The sequence below is a fragment of the Helianthus annuus genome, chromosome 8, assembly GCF_002127325.2.
Source record: "Helianthus annuus cultivar XRQ/B chromosome 8, HanXRQr2.0-SUNRISE, whole genome shotgun sequence".
NCBI classification, from domain to species: domain Eukaryota; kingdom Viridiplantae; phylum Streptophyta; class Magnoliopsida; order Asterales; family Asteraceae; genus Helianthus; species Helianthus annuus.
Window position 1 is genome coordinate 90584324 of NC_035440.2, and position 15192 is coordinate 90599515.

General features: G+C 34.4%; 1 protein-coding gene across 1 annotated transcript; it reads left to right on the forward strand.

Moving 5' to 3' along the window:
- Positions 1–9257: 9257 nt before the first annotated feature.
- Positions 9258–11507, forward strand: LOC110873410 (60S ribosomal protein L10). The gene is made up of 4 exons (XM_022122328.2): positions 9258–9377; positions 10378–10879; positions 10969–11050; positions 11310–11507. The coding sequence occupies exons 1-4, from the start codon at positions 9368–9370 to the stop codon at positions 11376–11378; spliced, it is 663 nt and encodes a 220-aa protein (XP_021978020.1). The 5' UTR covers positions 9258–9367; the 3' UTR covers positions 11379–11507.
- The last annotated feature ends 3685 nt before the right edge of the window (positions 11508–15192 follow it).

The following is a 15192-nucleotide window of genomic DNA, read 5'->3' on the forward strand; positions in this document are numbered from 1 at the left end:
TGATTAACCAGTGTTTGGGGTTGAGTTGGATTCAGGGGCCAAAATAGTTAGTTATAGAGACCATGAGGGCAGATATGTTAAAAAAATCTTATTTTAGGCTAATATAGTAAAATTAATATAACCACAAGAGCCAAAAACGTAATTTACTCAAACATAAAGCACAATTTTTTCTAAACATGGGTAACTTTGAAATGCATTTTTAAAGAACAATTCATCTAATATTGAGTTAATTACTTTTTCCGTTTATATGGTTTTGTTTTGCGTAAAAGTAACTATTAGAGTTCATTATTTAAAATTTTCTAAAACAGTACTAGTGATTTATTTTCGTTTCAACTGGGCTCGCCCTCAATAAACCGATCAAACCTATCGTTAGGTTTTTAGTAAAAAAAAAAAAATACCCCTCTATTCAAAAAATTATAAAAAGCACTATTATAACAACATTTGTGGGTGCTTAACAATAGTATCATTTTTGTCTTTTATTGGATAATTTTTATTGACACTTTTGCATCTTTAACAAGTTTAATATTTGACCCCTTAATTAACATAGTTATATTTACTTTTTTAACGAAGAGTAAATTTCGATTTTGGCTCATGTGTTTATTTCATTTTAACTCACTCAACCTAAAAAGAATCTTTTGACATCTGAGACCGTAACATCATGTTTTCTAACTCTTTTAACCCCTAACACTACCTTTATCCATTTACTTGGTTAGTATCTAGTCAAGTGCCCCTCACATGAGGGGTTTTTATGTCAATTCATCTACCCACTAGTAAACCCCTTTACAAATTTAAAAAAAAAAACCCATTAGCATCGACCCATCTTCATCTTCTTCATTTATATCTTAATAATTCTGTGTTGGGCCCTTAAAGGTCTATACATTAGTAATTAATTAGTATTTGGGCTAGATGTTAGTTAATTGTTTTGGGCTTATGAAGTGGGCTTGGTGAGGCGATGTGGGCTTAGGTTTAGGGGGAGTTGTGGGCTTAAACTCCCTTATAGATACTTGTTTAGTCATTCAGGTTTAGGTTACTGACCCTAAGTGTTTCTGCAAGAACTTGTATCAGATAATTACAATTGTATTCATGTTAAGCTTTTGGTTAATCATTATGTCTCATCTTATTTCTTTCGCTTATTATTGAATCAAGTTTGACTGTGTAATTCCGCCACCAATCAAACTAGTTGTGATATCTTTGTTTGATCCGATTGCGGGGCTTACAATTAGTATAAGAGCCTGTTGAACATGCTTCTAGGCTCAGATTGATACCACACTGATTCTGGTTGATTACGAAAGTGTTGGGTTACTGGTTTTTTGAAGACTGCTTTGAAGAACAAGATTTTTCGGATAGTCTGCTACTGCTTTCAGATAAACTGCAAAGGGTTTCGGATATATTGCAAAGATTTTGGATAAACTGCAAGGGTTTTCGGATAATTCATTTGAAGATTGCTTGAAGATTGCCTTGAAGCTGCTTGTGTTTCGGATAATCCTTGAAGAATTCGAAAAAGGATTGCTTGGAAATCTTGGAAAGTTTGTTACCAGATTTTTCAGGATTTCGGTTACCAAACTTATCAGATTTGAGGATATCTTCAATAGTTTTAGGATATATTAGAATCCCGGATTATTCGGAAGTTTTTTCCTGACAGTTTTGGATTTTGCAGGTTTCGAATAAAGCATTTCAGATACACTGTTTCGAATTCAGCATTTCGGACACGCTATTTCAGATAGTTTTTCGAGTGACATTATTTCGGATAGTTTCGGATTGCCACTGTTTCGGATAAAACATTTCGGATTGCCACTGTTTCGGATAAAACATTTCGGATTGCCACTGTTTCAAATAAAACATTTCGGATTGCCACTGTTTCGAAAAGAGTCTTCGAATACACTGTTTCGAATTGCTGCTCAAGTTTTCGAAAAGGGCTACTGTTTCGAGAATACTACTGTTCCGAATTGGGGTTTCGAATTGAACTGATTTCACGATTGTTCACATTTTTTAAATATATCTAAATTTTATTATTTAATAAATTTAAAAATGATGAACACAAACGGACTGATGACTGCTACGGACCTTACCAACGCCACCTTGGTTGCCATTCAGTCTCAAACTTTAGCTCTTCACCAAGAACTAGACCACATCATTGGTACTTCTACCAAGGTTCCCAGGCTACTGTCTGGGGACAATTATTATGAATGGAAGTTTCGGTTCGAACAGTATTGTAAAGCGAAGGAACCGGGTGTTTAGAGGAGTGTTAGAGATGGACCTCGAGTCATAATGTACGTTACTGAAGCAGATCTGGTAACTCAAGTTCCAAAACCCAAGAACTTGTTTACGAAAGAGGATAAGAAAATTCAAGAAGATGATGATAAGGCCATGGCAATTCTCACTATGGCACTTGGTCCATACATCTCCATTGATGTTAGGAATTGTACAAATGCTTAGGAAGTGTGGAATGAGCTACAAAATTATATGAAGGAAATACTGACATGAAGGCTACTCGAGTGAACATGTTGAATCAACAATTTAGCTCCTTCAACCACATCTACGGTGAAACCATTGAAAATCAGATCAGAAGGTTTGTTAAGCTGGTCTCGCAAATGATAAGTGCTAGTATTTGTAGGATCGTTTTCAGACCCGAAACGAGTCGTTCAGAGGTGTTATTCTTAATACGAGAGGCGGAAGCTAACGTATCGAGTTCGAAAAAGCTTGCAATTCACTTTAAACTGTCTTTTTGATTGATTTGACAAAAAATTACAGTGAGTAGACACTTCGGCAGCAGTTCGGCACTGAAACCAGAAAGTTACAAATGACAAGGCACAACACATATATATAGGTGAGGTGATTTCGCACGAAATGAACCATGCGAAATCAATTTCACACGTAATCACTATTTCGTGCGAAATACCCTCCAAACTCACCTTTGACATTTTTCTAGTATAACGTGCCCTGATCTATCTATTACAATACAAGACTCGATACAAGACGAAGTCTACAGACGTATGCACCAACAGACTCCCCCTCGGATGTTGACGAAGTCTTTGGTGTCGAGTCTTCAATCTTCAGTCTTTATCAGTCTTCTCGAACTCTTCCAAAGTGTCTAACAATGTAAAGCATCCTCAAACTCTGTCTTCTTTTCATCTACAGGATCTCGACCTGGCTCTTAACTCACTCTAATTCTCTTGATCAGATCTCTTGATTCCTTAAGTTGATCAGCACTATCAGCTTGCGTGAACGTCAGGATCTGAACTTGGCTCTACAATCTTCAAACTCCCCTTGAATGTATCGAAACCTGGCTTTTTCTTCAGGTATCAAAACCTGGCTAACCTGCACAATCTCTACGTCACAATAAATTTCACAAATTTAAAAATTTTGACAAATTTATATACCACTTACATGAAACCAATCAACCAAGAAATGATTTTACAATTTTAATCTCTGAGAAACCACTTGTAGAAATAGAATGATTTAACACTTAAAAGCTTCTGATGACCAATTGTAGGCAAAACATTCAAAATCTTTTCTCATTATACACAGACTCCCCCTCACGAAATGTTTATCATGTTTAGCACTTGGAATTTTGAAAATCAGCTTGTCAATCAACAGTTATCGAAAATATTTTTGAATTTTTCAAAATTTTATGCTAAAACACACCAAAAATCTTTTTGAATTTTTGATTTTAATGAAAATGCAGTAAAGAAATATTTACATACAATATTTTTGTGAGATTGTGTAAGAGGATCATATCAGATTATGAGACAAATCACTAACACCGTTAAGCTTTAAACATTTTAAGTTCTAAACAATTCACTTAGGGGGTGTTTGTTTTTTCAGAAAAACCTCTTTTGACCTCTTATGTCTTCGCCGCGCAGACCACGCGCAGACGTTTAGCTCTGCAGACTGTTTGTTTTTAAGAAGACATTTCATTAAAAAATGTCTTCAAACCTCTACGCGTCCTCTTCCCCACGCAGACATGGTTCAATGTCTTCCCACCTCTTCCAACCCCACAATAACCAGAGGCGATCCAATGAAATAACGACAGGCTCTCTCTCTCTCTCATTTTCTCTCCCACTGTCGTCTTCTCCACTCGCTCATTCGTTACATGTTTCAAATCAATCTATACAAATGAGCTCGAATCCAGTTATGTAGGGGGTGAATCACAATGTTGATGAATATATCTCCCAGCTCATACAGTGCAAACCCTTGTCTAAACCAGAGGTATATACCCTTTTCATTTCTTGATCTCATAATTAAATCTCATTATTTTAGATTATTTTTAGGGATTATAGATTCCATTTGGGATCGGATCCATATGGGCTCAGATCTATTGTGATAAAGTTTCAAGCTTTTACTGTTTTGAGTCAAAATTGGTTGATTTGGTATTGGTGAAATTTGATTACTTTTAGAGAGAGACCGTTTGTTTCCAAAATCTACAATTACCTCTTGAAGCTCGAATGGCTGCAGGTGGTCATTGTTGGAGTGAAGATCGGTCAGTTTAAATTTTTACTTTTTTGTCATCAATTCAATCGATGTTTCCCACTTCTGATTTGGGTTATGGCTGAAATTGTTGAAGATAAAAGGGAAGAAAAAGTTTGCAGATGTGGGTAAAAAGGTGAGATAATCAAACACTCTTTTTATTACACTCTGCAGACATTTGGTCCACCTCTTCTTGTGCAGACTTTTGCAGATGTGGTCCGCAGACTGCAGACCTTTTGCATCTGAAAAAACAAACACCACCTTAGATTGTTAGTATACAGATCCATTTAAATTTTCACACAAAGTTCAACTGTTCCGAGATACGAGATTAGTGTTTTAAGAAGGGATAACTTTGCTAAATAGTAATCAAGTTTCAGGAGTGTTTCAATCAGGTCACTCATAATTTTTTTTTGTTTCAATTAGGTCATTAAAGTTTAGTTTGATGTTCCAATTCTAGATAATTGACCTAAATTAAAGGTCATTCATCCTACATGTCTATCCTACATGACATGTATTTAGTTTTTTTTTTATATAAAAAAAAGTATTTTGACATGACTTAGAAATGCTAACATGGATTAGAAAATTGCAAAAAAAATAATTAATATTACAAAAAACTATTAAAATTGTGAAAATTTATTAAAATCCTAAACCATGGAATTAGTCATATTTAGATCTAAACCTGCTTACACATAATCCAATTTTAGTAATAAAAAAATTAAATTTTATATCTATGAAGAACTAAATTATGTTTGTCTGGGAAAAAAAAGGCTCAACATCATTAACAAATATGAAGTTTACTTTGATGGTGATCACCAAACAATACAGTAAATATGAATGAATCAAACGATGATGTGTATTTGTTTTTGGATTTGATTCTCTTTGATTAATATGTGATTTTTGATTTGATTTATCTCTTTTATTAATTAAATTATGTAAACATGTTTAATAAAAAAATGCCATTTAGGATAGTTTACCTCCTATTCAGGTTAATTATATAGAATTAGCATATAAAATAAATTTCAATGAGTTAATTAGAACACATTTTTTATTGAGTGACCTGATTGAAATACTCTTAAAACTTGGTTACCATTATGTGAAATATTATTAATTATTTTTTTTTGCAATTTTCTAATCCATGTTACCATTTCTAAGTCATGTCAAAATACTTTTTTTTTATAAAAAAAAAAAAAAAAAACTAAATACATGTCATGTAGGATAGACATGTAGGATGAATGACCTTTAAAATAGGTAAATTGTCTAGAATTAGAACATCAAACTAAACTTTAATGACCTAATTGAAACAAAAAAAATTATGAGTGACCTGATTGAAATACTCCTGAAACTTGATTACTATTTAGCAAAGTTATCCCATTATATTATTATAGTTTTAATGCATCCAATTTGCAAAATATAAAAGGTTCTATGTATCTGATAAGTGATTACTTAAGAAAAGATAATTGATAATGTATTCTTACTGATCCAAACGATTAAGAGACTGATTTGCAAGTGATAGCAATGTAGGTAAGGGAATGAGGGTGCTTCAACATATTATGATTCGTTTTTCGGGTAGGTTCAAACAATAATAGCTCTAAATATCTAATTATTGTTCATTCAGTCAAGGACCGTTCTTACGTATAAAAAAACTATACGTGTTTAACAAACACAGACCTAAAATATTTAATTATTTATAACCCAATTCGACAGCGCGTATAAAATCTTTTGACAAGAAAATTGGTGGGAGTTGGGAATTTTTAGGTAAAATGATTCGTGGGGGCTCAACATATATTTAATTATTTATAACCCAATTCGACAGCACGTATAAAATTATTTGACAAGAAAATTGGTGGGAGTTGGGAATTTTTAGGTAAAATGATTCGTGAGGGCCGGACTCAACATATATATAATTTTACGACAGAATACCGGAAAATTTACGCAACTGAGTGAAACATCAGCCGGGGCCGAGGCACCCCCTGACCCCCACAAAGCTACGCCCATGTCCGAAGGCAGGAGCCAAAAATCGAGCCCACCAGAAAATGCAAATGGTTTTGATGCTTTTAAATTTTAAGAGTTTAATGTCATTTTAGTACATGTGGTTTGAGCCATTTTGCCAATTTAGTCCAAATGTTTCATTTTTCACATGTGGGTTCAAAAAGGTTTCACCGTTCCCATTTTAGTCCATTGTGTTAACTTCATCCATTTTTTCTGTTAACGAGAAGGGCAATTCGGTCCAAAAATCGTGATTTTACACTAGTAGAGTAATTATGTAATTTTTGTAGAGTAATTACACAATAACTCTACTAGTGTAAAATCATAATTTTTTTAGATTCTAGGACTAAAATACGTGCTAATCACATGGGAAAAAAATAAAAAATATATATCTCCTTCATTTCTCACGTTAAACCAGTTTATATATTAAAACCCATCTGTACCGGAGTCTAATTTAAAAGATACATGTTACAATAAAATATATCAAATTGTCGGTGATACATTTTGAATCTTCCTATTCTAATAAATGAAAATCTTTTTTGGACACGCGTCATTTTCTGATGCTTTCTCACACTATTTTCCTATTTATCTCTCATATTAAATAATAATAATAATAATAATAATAATAATAATAATAATAAGTAATAACAACAACAACAACAACAACAATAATAATAATAATAATAATAATAATAATAATAATAATAATAATTTAAATAAAAAACTTAGATAAAAATAAATATTTGTTTTTCTATAAATAATAAAAATAGATAAGGATAAACGTTTGTTTTTTATATAATCATAAAGTTATATCCCGGGTATTATGAGTAGATATATATACTTTGGAGTTCGATGATTGAGATTATGGTAAATTAGGAATCAAAGGTTCCCGCTTGATATATAGTTTTTTTTCAACGACGACTTTCTTGAATTAGGTTACCGCACTCTCCAAATTGAAGAGCCACGTTGCTCCACTCCGGCCAGACTATGTCGTCTTAAGCACGTTGCCTTCAGAGTTTGGCTTGGGCGTTCCCCCGGGAAACCATACTGCTGGCTGCTACATGACGAACGTTGTATCACCACAAGAGTTGAACACTCTCCAACGTAACACACAGTGGGACTAAACCTCGGGTGAGCTCAAAACAGAACTTGACACCTCTGCAAGGAGGCTAGGCTCTATCTATTATTGTCTAATCCACCAAAGTAACACAAGTGAGGATTGAACTTGGTTCTTCATTGGAGAACACAAGCCTCCCTACCACTAGGCCACAAGTGGTGGATATTGATATATACTTAGTAATTGTATTATTGTTTTTTACTATAATTAAATAATTATTCTAGGTAAGGTTGTCTCCATCTTACCCTCCTCAGACACTACATTAACTTTGCTATTGATGGGATTTACTGAGTATGATGATGAAATAATTATTCTAGGTCCGAGGCATATGTTTCTATCAAATTATAAGTGTTTTTAGATGCATCGCTATAAAAACATGATCCAACCCCATGTAATACATGTGTTTTTAACCTAATAATAAATAAATAAATAAACAAAGTAAAATGTTATAATAAGTAAATAATACATCAAAGTATATAACCTTATATTTTAGATAAATGTTCCTGTAAAAAAGACCAAAAGTGTGAGAAGGGTAAGAAAGAATCTACACCATTAGATCTAATGGTTGAGATTAATAGGGACCAAATTGTAAAATTTGTTTTATTTTTTTGGACTGAATTGAAAATTATAGGGGTAATAAAGTCTTTATATCCATTCAAAATAGGAAACTGTAAATCAAAATCCCTACAATTTCGATCTCTCTCTCTACATCGCAACCAGATGATCTCTCTCTCTACAATTTTGATCTCTCTTTCTACATCGCAGTGGAGCAGCGGTTCCAGCAGCACCAATTCATCATCTCCGGCGGTGCAGCGGTTAGCGCAAGGTTGTTCCGGCGGTGGTTTGGGTGTCCGAAGGTGTAGGGGTTCCGGCAAGGTGGTTTCTGGTGGTTTGGTACGAGCGACTAAAATACATCCAGCAAGGTGGTGTCGGGTGGTTGGCCACCTCTACACGACAGCGGCGGCGGGGCGACAGTGGTGGTGCCAGAAGTGGAGAAGATGATACAGAGATGTAATGATTATTGAATGGTGTTATATATATGCTAAATGGTGTTATATACTTTATTGTATGGTGTTATATACTTTATTGAATGGTGTTATATATGTGTTGAATGGTGTTATATATGTGTTGAATGGTGTTATATACTTACTGAATGGTGTTATATACTTATTTAATGGTGTTATATACTTGCTGAATGGTGTTTATAGAGATCTTTTAAAAAAAATCCAGTTTCTATAATTAAGGTGACGGTTATGGGAAGTTTTTAGTTAATTGAATTAATGATAAAATTACTTGTTTACCCTTTTGAATTAATTTAGATTTAAGACACATGTCATCTCCACAATATTTCTCATCTTTCTCACACTTTTAACCCTTTTTACAATAACCTTACCCTTATATTTTATTCAACACGTGTAATACACTAATTTTTTAAACATATTTTTTATTATTTATTATATAAAATTACGTTTATACAACCCGCATAATACACAAGGTTCTAACCTAGTTCAATTAATATAAAATAATTTGTGAGTAGCATTTTACATTTACACTCAACGAATACGAAATGACAAAACTATCCCTGGACCAGCCGATCCAAAAGTCAGCCGAATTGAATAACGCGTCTAGAAACCCAACAGCGGCCCAAGTCCAACACGCAACTGACGCACCCCCTTACGTAAGCCCACAAAGCCCACCAGACCGACTGCTATATAATCCCCATTTCTTCCTAACCTAATTAGGGTTCTTCACACAATTTTCACACAGCCGCATCATCAATCGAACAACAAATTAGCCATGGGTAGAAGTAAGTTTTCTTCATTCCTAATGTTATGTTAACCTTTGATATATGACCTTCGTATCCCCTGATTTGTCGTTGATTTGTTGATCTGTGAAGTATCGTTGTGTTACGATTTGATTACTATTACATGAATTCGAATGTGTTTTCGTTATATGATCTGATAGTTTGAATTATCGTTGTATCTGTTCATTTTGTTGATTATTTTTGGCATCTCTTTAGGAAATGAAATGTTTGGATTGTTTGAAGGTTGACCGTGTGTTCTTTCGGTGATAATTTTGATGATTTACAAATTTTAGAGTTGAAGTTTCAATTTTAAGATGTTTTACATTAATGCTTAGCTGAGTTTGTATATTTTTTTTGAGATTTATGCTTAGTCTTTCTAATTACCTAATTTTATGCAATTTTTTTATGTTTCAATACAGTTTGTGACATTAATGTGCTGCTTGTTTTGTAATTTTTGGACTAGTTTAGGGATATGATTATAGTTTTTGATGGATACTGTAATTCGTAATAGTGACATGAGCATGCTTATAAGGTTTCCTAGCCCTTAGGAGTTATGGAAGTTGTATGCTTAATGATTCAATGGTTTGCTACCAAATACAATTGGTTTAATACTCTTACATAGATGATCATTTATGCTTATTTTTTGTTCTTGTGGATTTGATGCAAATGATCATCTACATGTATATGTGTATGTGGATTAGAGCATTGGTATGTTAGGTTTATGAGTGTTTTTTTGTTCATTTATTTAATTGCCTTTAGTAATTCAATGATTCTTATGGAAGCGGTTCGATCAATGATGCTATAGTTTGATGCCAAAATGCTAATATTTATGTGCATTATGTTTAATTATAGTTTATGTGGATTGGATGCAAATGAACAAGTACATATTAATGTGTATGTTGATTGTTACATGGGTTGGATAGTTGTATGGAAGATTTATTTGTGAGTTAGCTAGCAAGTTATGGCGACACTTTGCTGACGTTTACAAATTTTTATTACTCAGGACCTGCCAGATGTTATCGCCAGATCAAGAACAAACCATACCCAAAGTCTCGCTACTGCCGTGGTGTTCCTGACCCAAAGATCAGGATCTATGATGTCGGCATGAAGAAGAAGGGAGTCGACGAGTTCCCGTTCTGCGTTCATTTGGTCAGTTGGGAGAAAGAAAATGTCTCAAGTGAAGCACTTGAAGCTGCACGTATCGCATGCAACAAGTACATGACCAAGTTTGCAGGAAAGGATGCTTTCCATTTGAGGGTTAGGGTTCATCCTTTCCACGTGCTTCGTATCAACAAGATGCTTTCGTGTGCTGGAGCTGATAGGCTCCAAACTGGTATGAGGGGTGCGTTTGGGAAACCACAAGGTGTCTGTGCTCGTGTAAGCATTGGTCAGGTTCTTCTTTCGGTTCGTTGCAAGGATAACAACAGCCCACATGCTCAAGAGGCCTTGCGTCGTGCTAAGTTCAAGTTCCCTGGGCGTCAAAAGATTATCGTGTCTAGGAAGTGGTATAGTTTTTTCATACCCTTTTGTTTTTTATAAAATGCGTTGCACATGTTTTTTGCATAAGTTGACTTTAATCTTGTGGATATTTCAGGGGATTCACCAAGTTTAGCCGTACCGACTACATCCAATGGAAATCTGAAAACCGCATCGTTTCTGACGGTGTTAACGCCAAGGTATTTTTTTGGTTAATATCAGGAAACATAAGCTTTTTCTTTATCTACATGGTGGCTAACAATTATTCTTTGCATCATAACATGGAATTTATGGGTTTGGGTTAGTCTAAACGGGGTCGGGTCCTTTTTTCACATCTTGCATTTTTTCCGTTCTCAAATAATAAAATATTTGTCACATATGTTCGTATGTACAGTCTGAATTGTTATGTTCGCTTGATAGTTATCGTTGATGACTGACATACTTTTATACGTGTTTCAGCTTCTTGGATGCCATGGACCTCTTGCCAACCGTCAGCCTGGAAGAGCTTTCTTAGACGCTGTTGCTTAATTGTGATATTTGCTTATGTTTTTTAGTGTTGGTTTTGTTAATTTTCGAGATTTGTTACTGTGGGACTATATTTATCTTATTTTTATGTTTTGGCTCCATCAATGAAAGAACAAATTCATGATTTTCATTCTTTGTTTGTTGGATTCTTACTGTTTTTTTTTTTTTTGGTTATCGTGGTTGGTTTATACTTTATACATTAGATTTCCGTTAATGGTATGAAGAAAAATCGAAGTTTTCATTTCTGTTACAGTTGGGTAACAACAACTAGACCTAGAGGCTCGAGAGCTACTTGTAGCTTGGTTAAAAACGTCAAATAAGCCAAGCCTTAACGAGCCTGACCTCAAGCGTCTCTAAACCAGCCCAAACAAAGTTTTAGTTTTTTTTTTATATATAATATAATAAATACAACGATAACATTGCGAGCCAAGCCCGAGCCGAGTGTGGGTCGTTTAAGCAATATTGAAGCGAACTTGAGCTGAGCTTTTAGCTCGTTTCAGGTTGTTCTTAAAATAGCTTGAGCTGAGTTTGAGCTCAAATAAGTAGACTTGAACCGAGCCAAGCTCGAGCTTCATAAAAAAATGACGAGACGAGCTTGAGCCTAGTTGGGCTCATCCTGACTCGATTACACGGTGTGAATCGTTTTTAGGCGCAATATTTGGTCGTTCCTTCCTTTGGGTCTGGTACTCCTTTGATCTCCTTGCAGGCTTGCATCTTTTAAACCGGTTCTAGTTGGGTTCTCTACTTCTCTTAAATTTGTACAACTTTTTTTTAAATATATTTCTTTACTTTTAGCTTTTCTTTTAAGGGATTTTATTATACGTGGTTCATCAATTAGAACTCTTTGAATAACTTTGATAATTAGTTGTGGTATGTTCATTTGTTCAATGATTTTAGGATGCAAACTATTTTGGTGGTTTATTAAATTCTTGCATATGTTTAGAAACTAAACATGAATATAATAAACATAAACACAAGTTGCTTATGGAAGGGGGGGGGGGGGGTTAATACTTGTTATAGATGCCACCCTCTCTTCTCCACGTCAGTCAGTCTGCACGTCTTCTCTTCTTTTTCCTAATACTTGTTAGTGTTATATTTTAGTTTAAAAAAGAGTATCTTTAAAACTTTTTTGATATGGTGATTTTTTTTAGAGACGAAACAAATTTAAATTTACTGAAATGGATTTTTTGGTGTTAAAAACTCATTTATGCATTGTACTTAAATTAAATAGAGTGAAAAAAACAAGATTTTAGTATTCTTAGATAAACCTCCCCCCTACACTTCCATTATCATATATTTTGTGTATAGTTCATGGGATAAATCTTAATTTAGTATGTTTTATTTATATTTTCATTAGTAGGTATGTCGCGTATTTATCAGTGAAACGTTACCCGGTTGAAGAATTGGACCATATCTAGCTTTTCCTATGTCTCGATTGGGCGATGCAAAACGTAAAAAAGGCTGTTAGAATGTGACATAAGGTCGAAGCCTCGAAGAACATTGACTTCCTATGGTCGAGCTCCAACAACTTTGTTCACAAATAAATAAAAAAACACACCGACCAACAACATTTATTTACACCCGAAATTAATATTGGGCGTATCTACTTTATATCCTATTAAAACTACGAGTTGTGCCCACCTTAGAGATACTTTGACTTATTAATCGACCCCTACCGTATACGAAAATAGTGTGTTTAGAGGCCTTTAGGGCAATAAAGATATTTTTTTGGGCACTAGGTTTTTGATGACTAGTTGACAAGTCAATCTTAGATGAAGTCTTGAAGTTATTTAATTTTCTATTTTAGAGTCGTCGTGTTTTATTTTTTTTAATGTTTTTCTACATAAAAAGATGTTTGTTTTCATCTTGAAAGTTACATTATTTTTATGATAATATAATGTTTTTCCAATGATTTATGAGATATCATGCATTCTAAAACATCATGTTGGACTTTTGATTAGTTCAACCTATTTGTTTATCAAAGTTGTTAGTATTTTATCTTTAACTAGTGGGATCCCTCCGCGCTACGCGACGGAAATTTGGTTGGTATCAGTTCAGTTCATTACGGTACATGCACTCATTATAACAATCAATAGAGAAAACTAAAAAAAGAAAGTCGTGAACACATGTTCTCATTATATAGATATCAATGTTGTTGTGTTCGTCATGAAACCAACACTCATAACCTACTCTACCAAAAAGAGTAACTCTATTTCAAAAAGAAAAATCATGAATCCAACCAAAAAAATTTGTTACAATTAGTTTTATAATCATCTTTTGACATATTTTAACAGAATCTATTCATTTGAATAGAAGTGAATAATGTAAGTTAAAAATAAAAGTTTGTTAATAATGTAAGTTAAAAATAAAAGTTTGTTGGAACAATAAAAAAGAAGTAATTTCTGGTTGAAGGGAGGGCAAATCTATAATATACACTTAGACCATCGGGTATGGGCGTTGGTTGGGAGCCGGGGTTGCCCTTCAACGCCAGCTTTTCCACTCCGAGTTGGCGTTAGGCATGACGTTGCCCCTTTCGCGCGTGGGGGGTGGGGGGGGGGGGATGAGTTGGCTAGCTTTGGTTGGCTACTTTAATTAAAAGAAAAATCCACATAAGCCACGCCACACCCCCTCCACACCCCACTTTTTTTGGGTGGCCTGGTGGAGCCCATCTCCGGCACATGTCAACCCAAGCCCCAAACCCCACACCCAACAGTCTTAGAGCTGAAAATGTTAGAAAGAAAAAGTGGAAAAGCTTAATGGCTAAAATCTAAAACTCAAAATCATCACTATTGCTTCACATACGTGCTTTACACTAAGAAAACATGGTGTGAAGATGGCCACAAAAAAGTCAAACTTATGAAATAATAATAGTTTGAATTAAAAAATGACTCAAAACATTTAACAAGTTCAATTCAAGTTGATAGATCACAACTCAAAACTCTTTCGATCTTTTATGCCATGTCCAATGTTTTCATAACGACACCGTTTATCAAACCAGTCGTCGTATAAGTCCACTAGTGAGAACGGTTGAATCGGTTTAAAAAATGGATAACGTCAGAAATATTTTAAAATAAAAACATATACACAACACAGAACACAAAAATATTTTATCTTTTGACGTAGATTTTCAGTTTTAACAAAATATGTAAGTTTAAATAAATAACATATGAAGACTGAAATAGTAAATGAATTAGTAAATACAAATTAGGCATTAGAAGGCTCTTTCTCTTCTTTTATTCACCGCATGAAGAAATTACAAATATGATGCGTTCGAAGTTCTAACGATAGGACTGGAATCCGAGCTCCAAGGTAAAAGCTTGAAGACGGAGAGAAGAGATAAACGGGATGCTTTATAGTCGAAGTTGCACCTAATGCTCAATCTAACTATTAGGTACTATGTAAGAAAGACTCGATCTACCGAAGACTATACGATAATGCTCAATCTAACTATTAGGTACTATGTAAGAAAGACTCGATCTACCGAAGACTATACGATAGGAAGAGCTTGATTAGGGTAGTAACCCAACTCTTGAAGGGGGAAGCACATAACTAATAGGGTTCACCTTATACGATTCATGTTATTCCCTCGAAGCCTCTATCGCCTGCCTGGAACTCCTGAATTCACTCTCTTAACTAGAGGAAGCGCCTAAAAGGGAAGCAATCCGGTCAACCTATATGCTAGCATGTTCCCGGCCTGATTAGTCTGGTTCTGAAAACATTGGTTCTACCTATATGCTAGCAATGTTATTAAACCCTAGTTCCAAACCCGATCCAATATTGCAAACCATAGTTTGTTTCGAAGCTCGAAAACCGTATG